At 46.1% G+C, this 16,540-nt stretch overlaps 1 protein-coding gene across 2 annotated transcripts in view; it reads right to left on the bottom strand.

The window, feature by feature from the left end:
* APLP1 (amyloid beta precursor like protein 1) overlaps positions 1–16,540 on the bottom strand; it is a 437,997-nt gene that overhangs the window by 58,099 nt on the left and 363,358 nt on the right. For both annotated transcript variants that reach the window (XM_069604873.1, XM_069604874.1), the window contains exons 8-12: positions 15,478–15,552; positions 14,647–14,805; positions 13,715–13,843; positions 2,996–3,095; positions 2,237–2,401 (exon numbers count right to left, since the gene is read on the bottom strand). In XM_069604873.1, coding sequence (XP_069460974.1) covers positions 2,237–2,401; positions 2,996–3,095; positions 13,715–13,843; positions 14,647–14,805; positions 15,478–15,552 — 628 coding nt within the window. The remainder of the gene's footprint in view (positions 1–2,236; positions 2,402–2,995; positions 3,096–13,714; positions 13,844–14,646; positions 14,806–15,477; positions 15,553–16,540) is intronic.

The raw sequence follows: 16,540 nt of genomic DNA, 5'->3' as shown, positions 1-16,540 counted from the left end.
CATAGGCACGAGTGAGCCGTCAGAATCTAATCTAGAAATTGTTTACTTTTCCAAAAGGACTTTTGCAAGCTTTGCGCATTTAAAACTCCCACTTTGGTTTGCCTTAAAATAAACTGTTAAAAAAAGGAAGCACGTATTCCAGAAACCAGGCGCACGACAGATGTTTCATTTCGTTACTGGGGTACCGTCCCTGTGGTTTGGCAGCATTGCGGTCCACGTGCTCATGGGTACAGGGCAGAGCGTGGCACCTCTAGGTTGCCTCCTGACCTGTGGCAATAGGATATGGATCCGCAGCTTCTTTTCTCCCACTGACCTTAGCAAAGGGTTTTCCGCAGACCCACCATTCTTTCACAATTAATGACGTCGTTCACCGCTTCCTGCATGTCAAATTGTGCGCCTAATCACCACTATTTTGATGTGCAACTTTCTCTTACAGAGAATCCGCAGGCGGAAGGATATGCTCAAAAACTGCGCCAATGTGTGCAAGATTGTGGGATTTGGGTAAATGTGATATAGAGTCACGTGATCAAGACACACAAGTTAGACTTTGACAAAACAAAATCCGACTCCTCAACGCAGACGAGAAGTGGGACATGAGAGTATTATGCATAGCATAAGGGAATCTTGAACAAGTTCATGCTACAAATGTATGCTTTTTACATTTCTACTTTGGACTGCGCATTTACTCCACCTTTTTAGGTGAATTTGCAGAAGCTGGTGAATCATTTGGCAGGATAATATGTGAATCAATGGAGGTGTGAGATACGACTTGTGAAAAATGAAGGTTTCTTCCATGGACAGTGTTAGGAATACTGGTCCTTTTCCGGTGTGTTACGCCAGAGTGCACCGCTTTCCCATGGCGCTTGTGTCAACATACATGACACTCGTCTCTCACGGCTCAACGGCTCCGAGTAATGCCCTCACGCAAGACTTTCTCCGGAGAGCTCAAAGGAAACGGTCATGTGAAGACGTTCTGGAAAAACACTGTAGGGTCCTTTCTTCTTATGACCCACAGCGCAAGGATGCTCCAAGGATGCTGTAAATGTTAGTAGAACGACCGGAGAAAGGCTAGGTTTAGCGTTCTCGCAACGGGCTACTTCTTCTGACGCTGTACTCCCACTGTTGGACCATGTTCTTCCTTGCTACGTTTTGTCAGTAGGTACTTAGCCTTTTTGTTATTTTCTTTTATTCATGATCTTTACGGCTATTTTGTTTCTTTAGAGAAAGGACATATCGTCCTCGTTCTTTAAACAGATCACTTCTCCCTGAAGGATATTTCTCCTTCTTGGGTAATTGTGGACCAAAAATGGAATGGGGATTTATAGTTCGTGCCCAACCTGCGATCCGGCTGTAATACCGCCAGATGGGTAGGCGCTAATGCCACCCAACTCATGATCAGGACCCTTTGTGTTCTCTGTTTTTGCCGTGCTTTACCTTCTACCATTGCACCACTGAACCATGAACTATTATATTTTGTTAAATAATAAAAGGTTGGATTGGATGACCCTGCAGAAGACTATTCTAAATTCAAAAGACCTCAGAGTGGACCGGTGACCCTTAAACCCGAGACATTTTCCCCTGCAGTTCTTAAATGCAGCACCAGGGTTTGGCTTTCGTGGATTTCCTGCATTCCAGGAGGTATTGTTTCTGCGTACGCTGGGACTAGTTATCTGATCTTCAGGTGGCGGTTCTAGGGTGATGATGGGACCTGTTTAGCAGTTCCTAATGGGTAGATTTAGCCTGAAATAGGACTCACTGAGAAAAGCAATCCGAATCTTAGAACCCTTTAACGAACGTCAATCCGTAGAGTCCAGCAATCAGCCTCTGTATCCGCCATGCGTTGTGGAGAGACTAACCGCTTCATCTGCCACCAAAGCGACTCATGCCATCTCCTCCGCACTGAATCTATTTGCCCTACAACCACTCCGAAAACAGCAATCTCATTCTTGCCAAGATCATGAGTCAATCACAACTTTATGAGAATATGAAATCTATGCGAGGCACTTACTAACCTCTCACTGACAATTCAGAGTGTCTGTGAAAATTGCATGGTTTATGATATCAATAAACTAAACACAACACCTATACTCTTTATATACTTCATTGCCTGGGGGTGAACCTTCCAAGATTCACACTCGGAAAACAGGGTCAATCATACATCTGTTGCATTCCCTTCTCCTGATAAGGTCTAATGTAGACCAGTGTGAGTTTCCTCCTCCACAGGCATGCGACTCACCTTCCGTTTCAAAGAAGTCAGTGGTGGCCGGGCCCTCCGGCCGGTTGTCGAGCATTAGATCCTCATTGCTATCGACATGCAGGAACTCCTCCGTGGTGCGGGTCTCGGAGATGGAAGTAGTGAGCAGGGCACTGGAGCTTGCCCTCTCTGACCGCAGGAGCTCCTCTGTGCAGGGAGAGAGAGAGAGATGCAAGGAGCTTCAATCAGAGGATGGGGTGGTGGAGATAGGCAGTGGCTGGAGAGAGGCACACAGAGAAGCTGGCCGGAGGATGGGGAGATAGAAAGTTGGGAAGGAGCGTCTGAGCCATTTGTCCCTTCCACCAATCCACTCAATTCAACTCCAATAAAAAGGAAGGTTTGGGGGGTTGAGGGGGAGTTCAGCAGGAATCTCTCCCATTAGCAGTTATGGAAGTGAAAGGTTTTGGGGGGTACTGCAGCTAAATGAATATAAAAATCCTCACTCTTCACCTTCTAAATAAGTGAAAGCCTTCAAGGACACAATTCGCAGAATACTTCAGTACCCACCTCTACCTTCAGCGTTAAACCAAGTAAAAGATTTAGGGGCAGTTCAGACAGTGAGTCGGATTTCCCTGATGCCTACGGATTTGGTGCACTATACAAATAAATAATCTCCCGTCAGATGGTATAGAAGGGAAGGGTTTAGAGGGCCTAGTTACAAAGGTGAATGTGTGGAAGTTTCCCTTTACATCCTACGAGAGGAAGGGGTTGGAGGGCACAGTTCAGTGGGCGATTACGTACGGATCTCTCCCTTGAGCTCCTCGGAGAGGCGGGGGTTCTTGTAGAGCAGAGCCAGGCTCTGATTCATGCGCTCCTCAATCACGTGCAAGTGAGTGTAAACCTGAAGAGAAAGCAAGACATAAGCAAAGGACGTCGGGCAAGGTGGCAGCATATTATACAGGCGAGACAGAGGCAGGACACTGGGACCAAAGAGCGATGGTGGCGAGGGGCATTAGAGGTGAAAAAGAAGGGGAGGTAAAAAGGGTTCGAAATTGAAGAGGGAGAGTGCTTTGGAGGAAAGGGGGGAGATCAAATTGAAAAAAAAACTGGGAAGAGTGACAAAAGAATGAGTGGAGCAATAATGATTAATTGCAAAGTAAGGAGAGGGGTGCAGGTAGAAGACAAACACAGTTTTCATTGGTACTTCCTTTGATTGTGATCTGAAATCCCCCCCCCCCAATAATCCTTCTGCTCTCAAAAGGGTAGCACCACACAACAATGACTGCACGAGGGAAAATGAGAACATGACCCTCGGCTGTAATAAAATGTGTGACCTTTGTCCTCTATGCTTGTGGATAACTTCATGAAACATGCTCTCGGCAAGAAGTCCAAAAAGGACACATCTCATTTTAGCCACTATGTCATTGAGAACCAGTGGTACAATAATATCAGTAAATAGAATACTGCCACAGTAGGTTGCCAGGCAGGGATGTCTATTCAGCAGGCCACTCAAGCCGCAGCAGCTCACACGGCATGATGTGGTGGCTACCGGAAAGGGGGATTCCCATTCATGCTGGCACCTCCACCCTCAGCATATTTCAAAGAAGCCACACTTCAGAGCGCGCCAAGATATGAAGTAACAGTAACTTCCCCAAACTGATTCTAGGATGGTTTAGGCAAAGAATGGCAGTCTGCATCCATCTTTACCAGGGGTGTTGGGGGGGCTTGGGGAGGAGGGGGGAGTATATGCTGGAAGAGGCACTGTTCAAGGGACAAGAAGGGTACCAATTTGGAAAATATATTTTCCTTACAATAAAGATCTTGGCTTTATGTAAAACCGCATATGGAGGGTGGGGGGGTTTGAAAAGAAAGCTTGAATTTTCCTGATGCTCCTTGATGAATTAATGGTTACCAGAAAATAATATTTTGAAGAGAAGCTTCCGATTGTCTTTAGGGTGTTAATCTTATCTTTATATGTTTTGGGTGCATCACTGTTCACCTTAAATATCACTGCAAAGGTGCACTTTGGCCACTACATTGGCTAGCCTTTGTTCGCCGTCTGCCGCTTGGTCTAGTTAGGAGGCGCCCATATATGGTGATGTCTCTTCATGTGCACGGTCTAGGATCCGGGATGTGCTGCGTTGCGCTTGGAATTAGGGAGCACTGGTTTAAGGTCCAGGCACACCTATAAACATCCGTGGCCTGGCTGATGTCACTAGTGCCTCTGATCTGGTAATGCAGGAGTGGACAACTACTCCGACCAAGTTCAAGTAGTGCATGTTTAATGATAAGCGTTGTTGGAATCATTTCCATTTTTCCGCTTTCCCTCCATTGACTTTAAGATAAGTAAAGCAATTTTTCTTTGCCGACCTTGCTTAGCTCGTCTGTTTTGGGGGCAATGGTCAGCCGCTGAGGCTACCAGTGCTGGGGGACCCTGCCCTCCTTTGCAAGATTGAATTTTATTATTAAGCTGCACACATCACCTTACAGTAAAGTGTAGCAGGGGTACTTTGTATCCTCTTTCCCATTTCTTTTAGGAACATTTCTTTCACTCGCATGATCTGTCCGAGATGTGCTGGTGGCAGCGCATATTTTTCTTGTGTTAGGTGAGTGGACACTGCTAGTTTCTTCTATTGTTTTTTTATAAAGACACTCTTTATTACAAACGCTTGCCTTAGTTTTAGAATGTAATATGCAAGAGTGGGGTGCAGCCCCTATGATTCATGCCTCCGTGCTGGGCACAAGAATAGAACTGAGAAAAAGGGACCAAAGCTGTCTAGCCGTAGGTGAGGGCTGTACTCCCTGACATCCACTAAGTGGTTTTGTTGAAAGCTTAAAAAATATCTGTTCATGTTCAATAATAGCGGTAAATTATTAAATTGAATTTTCAAATGCAACTTTTCCAATAAACTGTATTTATTCAGTTGTTCATTCGTGCAGATGCATATTGTGCTAATGCCGTTCGGACTCTACACAGTCCTTCATCAGGGCATACTCAATCTGATCATCACAATATCGACAAATCAAATAAGACATCATTATATCAAAACACAATTAATCAAGCATTGCATCAAAAACATGATTAGTTCAATCGGAAAAATGCCAATAGATGAGTAAAACCGGTATCGTGCACCCGGTATCAATATGCCACCATGTTGGTGAACCAGTGCCAGAATGAATATATATTTGTCAGAACGGTACATAGTTTTCCGACAGCTAAACAGCCTTGGTCCTTTATTCTAAGCACATATTTTTCTACCATGCTTTTCACCCATGCATTTACCACATAGCCTCTGCAAAGAGGCGCTGTGGGCATCTGGCTGGATGTGGGGGCTGGGACTGTCTGTTCCCAATCCACACACGCCGGACAGCCTTTGCCACTTTGAATGCCGTAGATCCTCCCCATAGGTGGGCTGGGTACGCAACCATGACTCAAATCTAGGATAAAAGGAGGACTCTTGCAGCCATTCTTGAGATGGTCATTGAAACCATTACGAAGAGCTGCATCCCACTGAAGATCCGAGGAAGACCATTGAAGACTTCCAGCATTGCCTCCAGCCAGGACCTGGGGAGGCCCTGCTTCCCTGGATCAATAATGCTTTGACCCTTGGGCTAGTGGGACCAACCAGTCCAGCCCCCCGCATGCCGATCCTGCCCCCGGGAGCCTTCAGAAGTGTCATGGGACCAACCTGTGGCCCGATAAGCTCCGTCCAGGGCATCTACTGTGCATCGGTTGAAGTTCTGAGTTTCGGCTTTGAACCTTGCATGTCGCCAGCTTGTGGCCCGAGAACAGTCTTCCTGCAGCTGCTGCTCTCCACCTTAACAGGACTGTTTGGAGCAGTTTCCTGGTTTTCACCATGTTGGCACCGTGGTGTCGGGTGTCCTGACCCACGTTTGAGCTATCATGCTGCAACATTTGGTGCTGTGGGCTTAGAAAATCCAAGATGGCCAAAAAGCCCACAAGTGCGCCAGAATCCAGGAGAACCACGCAGTTTGTGCGCACACCAAAATGGTTACCTCACTTGCCACCCACCAGTGTAAAGAAAGATCTTTGTTAACAAAATCCACTGTTATTGATGTCAAAAAGTTGCTGAAATCGTGGCTCACCGGACCACTTTAAAGATTCAACCCTTTTGTGGGGTTCCACATAACCATTTTACTGTAAGGAGCCCCATCAAAACAATGTTAAGCAAGGATTTACTACCATGTAAGAACCATTCCTGTTTGGAATGCATTAATCCAAGAAAAATCCCAAAAATGGTTGCATTACCAGTACTCACCACTATCAGAAAGCCGGCGTTTTAAAACAACACCAGACATTTGTGTAAAACTGAATAAATGAACCCAAAGCAGGCCACAGAAAGACTTACTAAGAGGTGGATACAATGTAAAGTTATATTCTGAAGTGACTTAAAGGTTTATAACAAGACTGGCTGAGCTCTGCAGGTCTGCAGCGGCTTAAACTGAAACTGGATTTAAAATTACCAAAAATCGAAATGTGTAAATAAACTGAGGGACAGACTTGTGACTGCCACATAGTTTGTCACTGTTAAAATGTCATAGTTTTGAACTTAGAATCAGCATTCTAGCTGCATATGTAAAAATTGTCTTGACTTAAACTGGGGAACAAAAAGTGACATTTTATCTGAAACCTGGCTTAATGAAACTGAATTCTGCCCACCAGCTACCCCCGACAGGAGCTGAGACTTGCACAACAGCTGTGTTCCCAGGCCTAGCTGCCTTTTGCTGTTCCCACAAAAAGGGATATGACACTTCTCTGATTGAATTACCTGGGCTCTGCAGGAAATTGAACAAAGCCCTGTCCTGACTCGGGCAAATGTTTTATTGGGGGTGTCGTAAAAATGGCTTCCTCTTGGCAGAAACTGGGAGGGGGAGAAACTGGAGACAGAGGCTGAGCTTGAAGAAAGTGGAAAGACTGGTTTCTGTACCATGTGACCTGAAAAGACACACCCCTGTAGCCAGAATATGGTTTTAGAAAAAGATGAATAACTCATAGTACGGACTTGTCATAATTATTTAAATGATACTATAATTCTTGTGATTTTTCTGCCCACATTTTAAGAGGTTTTTAGAACCGGTGGCATGATCTGGGGGCAAACTAGCAGTTAAGAGGGTATTACTTAAAATGTCTGCATGTGAAAAGTCTGATACTTCATCAATTAATGCCTGCATGCCTTGCACACATTTGGGTAAATTTGAGTAAGAATACGATATTGGTAACCCGGCCAAAAGCGCAAAAAGTTGCCATTTCTCAATGCAAGCTCTCAGGAAGAGCAGATTTGGGACAGAGACTACCTCATGTGATAGGTAATATGTACATGCAATGACAAACCACTATGTATTTGAGAAATGTGCATTTTGAATCAAATATAGATTTGTGGGCAAACTGACCAGGGGAGGATCCTCTGACCCATAAAACCTACAGCATCACTCTGACTCACAGTTCCTTCCCCAATCATGGGAGAGGGGAGAATTGGGCCAATGACAAGTTGAAAGAGGGGCTGGCTAGTGATGCTGCACACACACCCACTTTCAAAACACATAAAAGCAGACAGTCAGGACAGATAGAGACATTCAATTCCATTTGCTGCAACGCGCTCTGCCGGACCACACAACATCCAGAAGATACTAGATTCAACACTTAGACTTTAAAACTCCAAAGAACTTGATTCAGAACTCAAAGCAAGGGCCTAAACCCACAAACTGAGAACTCTTCTCAGTGGGCCTCAGCATCCAGCAAACCTAACAGCGATAGCAGCATCCAGGAGCCGTGCAGATCAGCGCTGGGTCCAGAGAAAGCTGTGCAGAAAGATCCAGAAGCAGTGCTGTACCCAGAGAAAGCAGAGCAGTATCCAGAACCAGAGGCAGAGCAGAGCTGACCCAGACCGCTGTTCGCAGAACCAGAGAGCTGACCCAGACCGCTGTGCGCAGAGACCGTCCGTGGCGAGTGAAGAAAACCTGACCAGATCTGTGGCGAGGCCCATTCTATTTCTAAATATAGCAGAACTGTGCAGAACCAATCTCTTAGTTAAAATAATATAATTCAATCTATTTTAATCTAACCAGAACTGTCTCCTAACTGTCACCTGTCATTTGCAAAGCTGTCACCTGTCATTTCTAGTTGCTAGCTGTAACTTGTCACTTTGAACTTTTAAAATTTCAAATCTGAAAAACGACCTTTACCATATCGCTCATATCTTCGTGACCGTTTGTCTTAGAGACTTGCAGTAACTTTCCTCTGAAAGCTGGGAATCTTGGCTTTTCAACGAACCTAGAACCACATTCCTATTCCCTATACTTTTGCCGCAATCGCGAGAAACGCACTCGCGAATTTTACCGAGATTTGCAAATTTCTCCACGTGTGAAAACAGCAGCTTCCTTGCTTTCATTTGCCAAAAATTCGTTTAACCTGCCAATCATTCCTAGAACATTGCTAAAGTAAGCCTGAACTAATTTAAACCAACTAATCCTCAACCTGAACCTCCAGAGGGAATTAAAATCATTTTAGCACATTTTCCAATATATTGCTATCACATTTTAAAGCATTTTGAGCCTGTGTAAAACTCATATCTATTCTCCTCTAAGCTTGCTGGGAAACTGGAACTCTGTATTACATTGTGATTGTATACCTGAACCGTGTGCTCTTCCTTCCATCTCCTTACATTGTATAGGGGGGGGGTGAATTGCCACAAAGGGAAAGTGATTACCTTGTCTTTTGTGAAACCATATCAGTTTATCTTCTATACTGCATTTCATTCATTCAACCTTGCATTTCCTTGAACCCTATAAAGCATTCTCTACCACATTATTCTTCTGTCCCTATTTACCAGTGTGCTACCTTATCCATTTCATGTCAACTCCTTAGTGATTATAAAGAAGTGGGCTAGTGCCAGATTCTCCGTTGTTAATCTTTATCATATCAGATTAAGTGTGATATTCAATTATTAATTTATTATAAAGTGTGATATATATACATATTGTTTAAATTCTCAAATAAACCTTTTAACTTGCAAAACAGAACTACTTTTTGGCTCAGTGGGGTCAGGGGGATTCCAAGAGAGGGGTGTTATATGGGGTAGTCATCCAGAACGCATGAACTGGACATAAAGATATATCAATAAGGGTTTCCATTTAGTATCCCAGACTAGGCATTGACTTAGCTGTAGTGTTGAATTGAATCCTCTTACAGTGGGCTGCGAGATGAGTATTTCATTGGTCCACTTCTATACCCTAGGTACTTAATGCACGGAGGACTGGAAAAGGGATTCTTCACAATGCTGTGTTCCTGCCGGTCAGAGCATGGGGGCCTGGCCAGTCCACTGGCCTCATCCTCAGCTTCAGGCCCAACAGGGACAGGGCAAAGTAAAAGGGGAAACCCAGTGCTTGGCGACTATTCTCCTGGGCAGTGCTTTTCTCATGTGCTACCATGCACCCTGCCTGTGCGTGCGTGCCTGCCTCAAGTTTTCGGGGACCAGAGCAACTGACGGACACCATGAGGTAGGCGTGTGTGTGTGATCATTTTAGGACAGGGGTTCATGTGCACAGGGCATCTTCACGGTATCAATGAAGATTTTATGGGGCAATGTGAAGTGGCATGGGGTAATTCTGCAGGTAATGGGGCAAATCTGGGATCAATATGAAGTAATGTGGGTCCCTTCTGATGGGATTGTGAGCTGGTTTGGGGCAAGTGGCTTGGGACAAATCGAAGGGCAATGTGAAATGACATTGCACATTTCTGTTGGAGAAGCGGCATCAGTCAATTCTCGGGGCCAATTCAAAAGTCCCATGGGGTGATTCTAGTGAGCAAAAAGAAGTGGCATGGGGCAAAGTGACGTGGAACATGGAAATTCTGTGGGCACGAGGGTTGGCATACAATACTGTAAAATCTGTAAAGTGGCCTGGGACAATTATGGGGGCAATGCGGAAGTGGGAAGGGCCTACGTAGGGACCATGTGAAAGTGGCATGTGCCAATATCCTGAAGACGGGTTCATTTTTGGTGAACAATCTAAGATTGGTCATTTTCTGGGAGCACTGTGGAAGCCATCATGAATTTATCTGGGAAACCTTGACAATTCACTTCTGAAATAATCAAACATTGTTTTTGGGCACAGTGAATTTGGCGTTAGCATTTTCTGCAGGCAGCGTGAAGCTGCCAGAACACGCTGTGGGCACCGTAACAAGTAGCATATCATTGTGCTTGCCAAAGGCATCATGGCAGTGTGAAAACAAGTACCACAATTTTCTGCAGACAAAGTACAAACTATGAAAGTATGACTGTACCTAACTGGGCAAACCTAGGATGGCACCGTTTCAACTGGCATGCCAATATATAACGGTGTAAAAAATGATGACAAGGCGCGCACTCTGGTTCCCAGTCAAGTTTTCCTGCAGTAGCAACAAATTGTCTTCTCCTCCAAACGTTTTCTTGACTACATCAATCTTCAGGGAGGCGGCGTTTCTTTTCCTTTTCAGCCGTGTTTAGTTGCAGGTGACTGGGCAACAACTCCCTCCAAAGCACAAATCTTACCCTTGATAGGCATGATGGCCCTGGTGCTGCAGCCTCTGGATCCCGGGCCATCATGCCTTACTATCAAGGGTAAGATTTGTGTTTTGGAGGGAGTTGTTTCCCAGCCACCTGCAAGTGAAAAAAGTGCGAGAATAAAAGTACCAGAATCCTTAGAGACATCAATGTGAATTAACCTGAAAAGGAAATGCAACTAGACACGCATGAAAAGGAAAAGGAACACGGCCTCCCTGATGATTGATGGAGTCAAGAAAACGTTTGGAGGAGAAGACAATGTGTTGCTACAGCAGGAAAACTTGACTGGGAACCAGAGTGCGCGCCTTGCCATCATTCTTAACAATTTATAACTGGGGCACTTTGAAACGTGTTTAGAAATGTGAAAATATACATAGAAAGGCTGTTACTGACAGGTTTCCAAATTGAACTGAATTCTGTCTTAAATTACTGTTCATGATGTATTTAGACAGCACCTGGGGAAGATTGGCTAATTTCGCATCAAATTATGAGTAGCCCCACTGGAACATTTGAGGGACATGCAGTAGCTCTGAAGTAGCCTGGAACAAGGGGGCAGCAACACTGCATATAAAAGCAACTTGGATGATTGTATTTTCTGCCAACTGGGATTGGTAATGTATTCACTGGCACAAGGGAAATGCTGTGCGTTGTATCGCCTGGGACTGTGTTTACAACAAGTCTAATTATGTCCGATTCCAGAGTGTGTAAAAACGGGTGTAGTTTGTGCTGGCAGATCATATAGGGTGGCCCCTTCACCCAGTGTGGAAGTGACGCAGCCAATCAGGCAAAGCTTTCCCGATGCGGCATCACTAGGAGGATACATGGTTTCTTTTGGCAGCGCCCATTTCTAATGTGTTCACATAAAGGATTTGCTGCGGCGGGAAGCTCCTGCGCACTTTGAGAGACCTGCACTCTCAAGTACTGAGACATCCTGCACTGTGAGAGACCTGCACTCGGAGGTATTGAGACATCGTGCACTCCTCTTCCTTAGAAGTGCCTTCAAATCCAATGGATTTAATCCAATTCTTCAGGAAACTAAATGTGCTGTAAAATGCACCATTTTGACACATTCTTTGTAATGTATACTTTTGTTTGCCAAGGAAACCCCCCACAAGAGCTGAGTGGCTCGCATGCTTTGCCCGGACGCCTGCTCATGTTCGGGGCAGGCATTTCTGCCAGATCATCTTCAAACTTCACCAGCGCCCAGGGAGGGAGATGACTGGTGTCATAGGTGGTACTAACAGAACCGGAGCCAAAACACCATTCACATCCGCTGCCTACACACAGTCGTCCACAAGTGAGGGGAAAACAGGTTGCGCCCCAACACTCGGCTGAAAGCCTGCCTGGATGCCAATCAGAAGAGGACTTTCTTTTTAAAAAAAAATGTTTTATAAAGTGTGGGGTTGTTTTAGAATTCGACTGGAAATGGGATTTGCAAAACCAGCCTGCGATAGTCCAGGATCAACAAGTGCAGGGGTCTACAGCCTGTGGCTCTCCAGATGTTTTGAACTACGACTCCCACGATCGCTCACCATTGACTATGCTGGCCATGGTTGTTGGGAGTTGTAGTCCAAAACATCTCGAGAGCAAAAGGATGTAGACCACTGAACAAGTCAGAAGAAGCTGCTATCAACAACGGCGCTATCCCAGTGACCCTAAAGGCTGCGGGACAGAAAAAGAGACCCCAACATTCCTGATGTGGCGAATAACCAGGACTGAAGAGAAAGTGAACTCAGATAACAGCTGGAAAGCGGAGAAGGTAAGAGAAATCACTAAAGGGACAGAGGGAGAGGGAGGACCGAGTCAAACTGTGTTCCACAAAACCAATCAGGGGGCCTCCATCTAAGCTGCGACCAATCAACCCACATATTTTCCTCCAAGGAAACCAGAAATGAAGATGGGAGGGGCTTAAAGGCAAAACCACCCTGGGAGTTTTTAGTTTATTTAGAACCTTGTACATTTAGTGTAGTGGTACATACTTGGACTATCAAAGATGTAATTGGTACAGTATTTTTCTTATGCAGGCGCGGATTGAAAGACGGTGTGTATATGATGATTAGGGATATGGGCCTATAACAAGGAACACATTGTAGTCTAAGACGCACAGGTGCACGAGGATCTGTGAGATGCCACTTCATGTCGATGGGAGATGACAGATCCGTCTGGGTCGGAGCAGAGCTTGAGAGGATTAGAGGACGACAGTCAATTGCAAAATAAACTATGGGGGTTAGTGAGGCACTGGGATTTGCTGCGCGAACCAACAGGCAGTTGGTAAATGCCAGGTCTGTGCGGGATAGAGGGGGGATCCGACCTGCAACATGGCGCAATAAGCAGCGTGACAAGGCCACCCCTGTGCGAAGGGCATTTCTGTAATGGGTAATATAATGACAGGTCTACAACAGTGGGCCATAAGCAGCACGAGACAGGAGAGTCTATGGGAGCAGGAATGACACCAGGTCTTACTTAGAAGAGCACTGAGCTCAGCTGCAATGAGCGATAGCAAGAAAGAGGTTCATGGGCGCAGCCTTTTGTTGTCCACACGGCTATGGTCATAATGCCCCACAACATGCATCAGAGTGATTGGATGCATACAAGGTGCACGTGACAGAACACTGCAGAGTTTGACGGGGAGCAAGGGATGCGGCATCAGTGAGGTTGCATGTCAAAATCAATGGAGAGGATGGACAAGACATTAGGCAACAGCACAAGAGCTGATGCTGTAGTAGAAAGATGCCAATGAACGTCCTACTCTCGGGAGGATAGCTCAAGGGCAACGTGCTCGCCTTGGAAGCAAGACGACACGGAGCACCACAGGTTCGATCCCCGGGTCCGCGCTTAGAAACCTCTGGCAATTAAGCGCGTTATAATTAACCTATCATATCAGGCTGCGAAACCGAAGACAAGTGAGAACCCCCACACCCCCCCAACCACCAAGAAATCAGGAAGCGTGGCTACTCACTTGGAACTTCATTTGCTCTCCCTTTTCAGGGTCGACGGCCAGGACGTGCTGGTAGTGGCGGAGTGTGTGGCGTTGGTCCTTCTGTTCGGCGCGCAAATATCTCTTCAGTGCCATCAGCACCCGCTCTGGCTGCACAGGAGCACAGGGAAACATGACAATGTGAGCTAAGAAAAGTGCAAACGTCACAGAAAGAAGAGGGCATCACGAACATAGAATGTGGAGCAAATTAGCACCCCTGTTGCGGCTGTAAAATAATTCAGCACCATGGGGTGGGACCAGCAAGCAATTCCATCTAATTAGAAGACCCCCCACGTGCTTTAATTTGCTGAATTCTTGCACATAGAACCAGATTGCATCCTTCACAGGTGGGGGCTGCACTAGACGGAGGGCATTTGGTATACGCGGGCAGAGCCACCAGTCACAAGCGAGCCTTCAGGCTTGGCCTTTGGCGACAACAAAAGCGGCTGCTAATGGTGAGAGAAGCGCCAGTGCATGGCTCAGATCTGACGAAGGCCAAGCTGGTACCCAGGTTCAAGCCTTGAGCGCTTGTCGCAATGGACTACAACCACATGAACAACTGCGCTCAGTTGTATATTCCAAGAAAGTGTAAAAAGCGAAGACTCCAGCATGAACACCCTAGTGAATACCATGCACATCTGGAACCAAAGCGAACCAATCCACCGATTGTGATTTTGTGCAGATGTTTATAATGGGAACTATGAGTCTACATTGACTGGAGGAAGCAATCCGGGTAAACTGGGCCCACAATACCTCTGGGTAACCCAGAACTAGTGCCTTTATTCCCTGGCTAAAGAGCAAAGACGATTGCCTCTCCTCTAGAATCCCATGCCAGAGGTAAAGCGCTGTGAAGCTTGTGCATCTGAAGGAGGCCCTACAGTGAGGGCAGTAGGAAAGACCAGCTTCCTGAGTACCTGAGGGGACTCGGCCTGCACGCTGGACAGGTAGCTCTCCAGGGCCACGCGACGGTTGTCATTCAGCAAGGCCACCACCCGCGCCAGGTGTGTCTCCACCAGCCGCTGCCTCTCTCCAGCCACCTGATCCTCCAGGGTCTGCAGGATAGCCTGGAAGTGCTGCGGGGAACAAAGAGAAAGGTCGGCTAAGTGGAAAGAAAGGGGCCCAGCATTGCAATTTCTCACCGCGCCCCCCACCCTCACAGCAATGATTATGTATGAAAGTTTCCACCCGTTCTTCTGTTTCATTCCTTTCACTTACACAATCCCACTGGCTGCACACCTCGCTTCTCTCCCCTTCTACTTTATTGCATCTTACCTCTATTCTTGCTACATCTTCTCTCGGCTAACCTCTGCCTCGCCTATAGAGGCCTGGGCCTCAGGCTTGGACTCTCAACATTTCCTTCCCCAGCTCCTATTCCTTTTTCTTCTTGTCCTCATATCTTTTCTCTTTTCTGTCCCATGCCTTCTCCATCTTGGTCACTTCCCTCTTTCATCTTCCCTCTCCTCCCCATTCTCCTCTTTGTGCTCCTCATAGCTCTGCTTTACCCTGAATATCCCCTTAGTTCTATGCACCTGCCTGCTCCATCTCTTTATTTCGCCTTTCCTTTTTCTATGTACACTTTTCTCTCTTTTCCTTCCTGTCCTCATTTCTTTGTTCCTTCATGTATTCGGTCTCTCTCTTTTCCAGGACACTGAATACATTTTATCATTCTTGTGAGCAAGTGCTTCCGGCCCTGTGAGCAAGTGCTTCCGGCCCTGCGTGGCCCTGCGCCCCTCTGCCATGTTTACCTCATTCAGGGCCTGACGCTCCAACTTTGGAAGATTCTTGGCCTGGTTATCCGCCTCCGCCCATTCCTTCATCACCTGCAACGGAGAGGAAATGCTCAGGCATGACAACACCCATGCGACCCTACACACAGAAAGGCACACCAACCCAAAGGCGCCATGTGCCTCTACTAGCAGGCAAGCAATGCATTGTTCATTTTCTGCTATTCTCCTGGCGATAGAGCCGCAATGTGATGATTATTGCAGCCCCCACGCACGCCCTCTGTGAGAGCACACCGGATTCACGCCCTTTTTAATCAGTGAGGCAGTCATCACCAGGCAGTTAAATTTATCCAGTTGCATGTACACACTATACAGCTGTATCACTCCTATAGAAATGCAGGATTACAAATATCCAACATAGCCAGGAGAGCTACCAAGTGTAAGGATACACTTCGTCTCACTCTACCCAGACCTATAAGATCACACTACACTCCAAGAAACGAAAACACATGCAGCAGGAAGTGGTACACTGTAATTTTAGAAGAGCAGTCGTGTAATGCAAGGAATCAAAAAGGTTACAGTAAATTAGTGGCTAGCCCCTAAAAATCAAAGTCTTGGTGGAAAACTCCAGTGACCCCAGGGGGCCCCAGGAAAAATGACACTGTTCAGGTAAGTATCTTAAAATGTCAATTTGGAGGCGTCTTCGAAGGTGGCGAAGGTGCCTTATATGAATCATCAATGGGTCCAATTATGTCCCAGGAGGATAGCTCAGCGGCAACGTGCTCGCCTTGCAAGCAAGACGACACAAAGCAACACAGGTTCAATCCCCAGATCCGCGCTTAGAAACCTGTGGATATTTAAGCGTGTTACAAATACACAACTAAGACAAACAACTACACAACTAAGATAAACAACTCCTGTAACAGTGCCTCGATGCCACCAGGCTGTGTGAACGCTTTAAAAATGCAAAAATGAATAAGTAAACATCTGTAGGCAAACCCACAGTTGTAGTGAAAACCCAGGTAAGTGCCATTTCTACTCCACCGATGCAGAGAAGGAACATGTTACTTACCTGTACTCAAGC

The sequence above is a fragment of the Ambystoma mexicanum genome, chromosome 1p, assembly GCF_040938575.1.
Source record: "Ambystoma mexicanum isolate Mex_15411 chromosome 1p, UKY_AmexF1_1, whole genome shotgun sequence".
In the NCBI taxonomy this organism is placed as follows: Eukaryota; Metazoa; Chordata; class Amphibia; order Caudata; family Ambystomatidae; genus Ambystoma; species Ambystoma mexicanum.
Note: the sequence above shows the minus strand (reverse complement) of the source record. Positions and strands in the feature narration are given on the sequence as shown.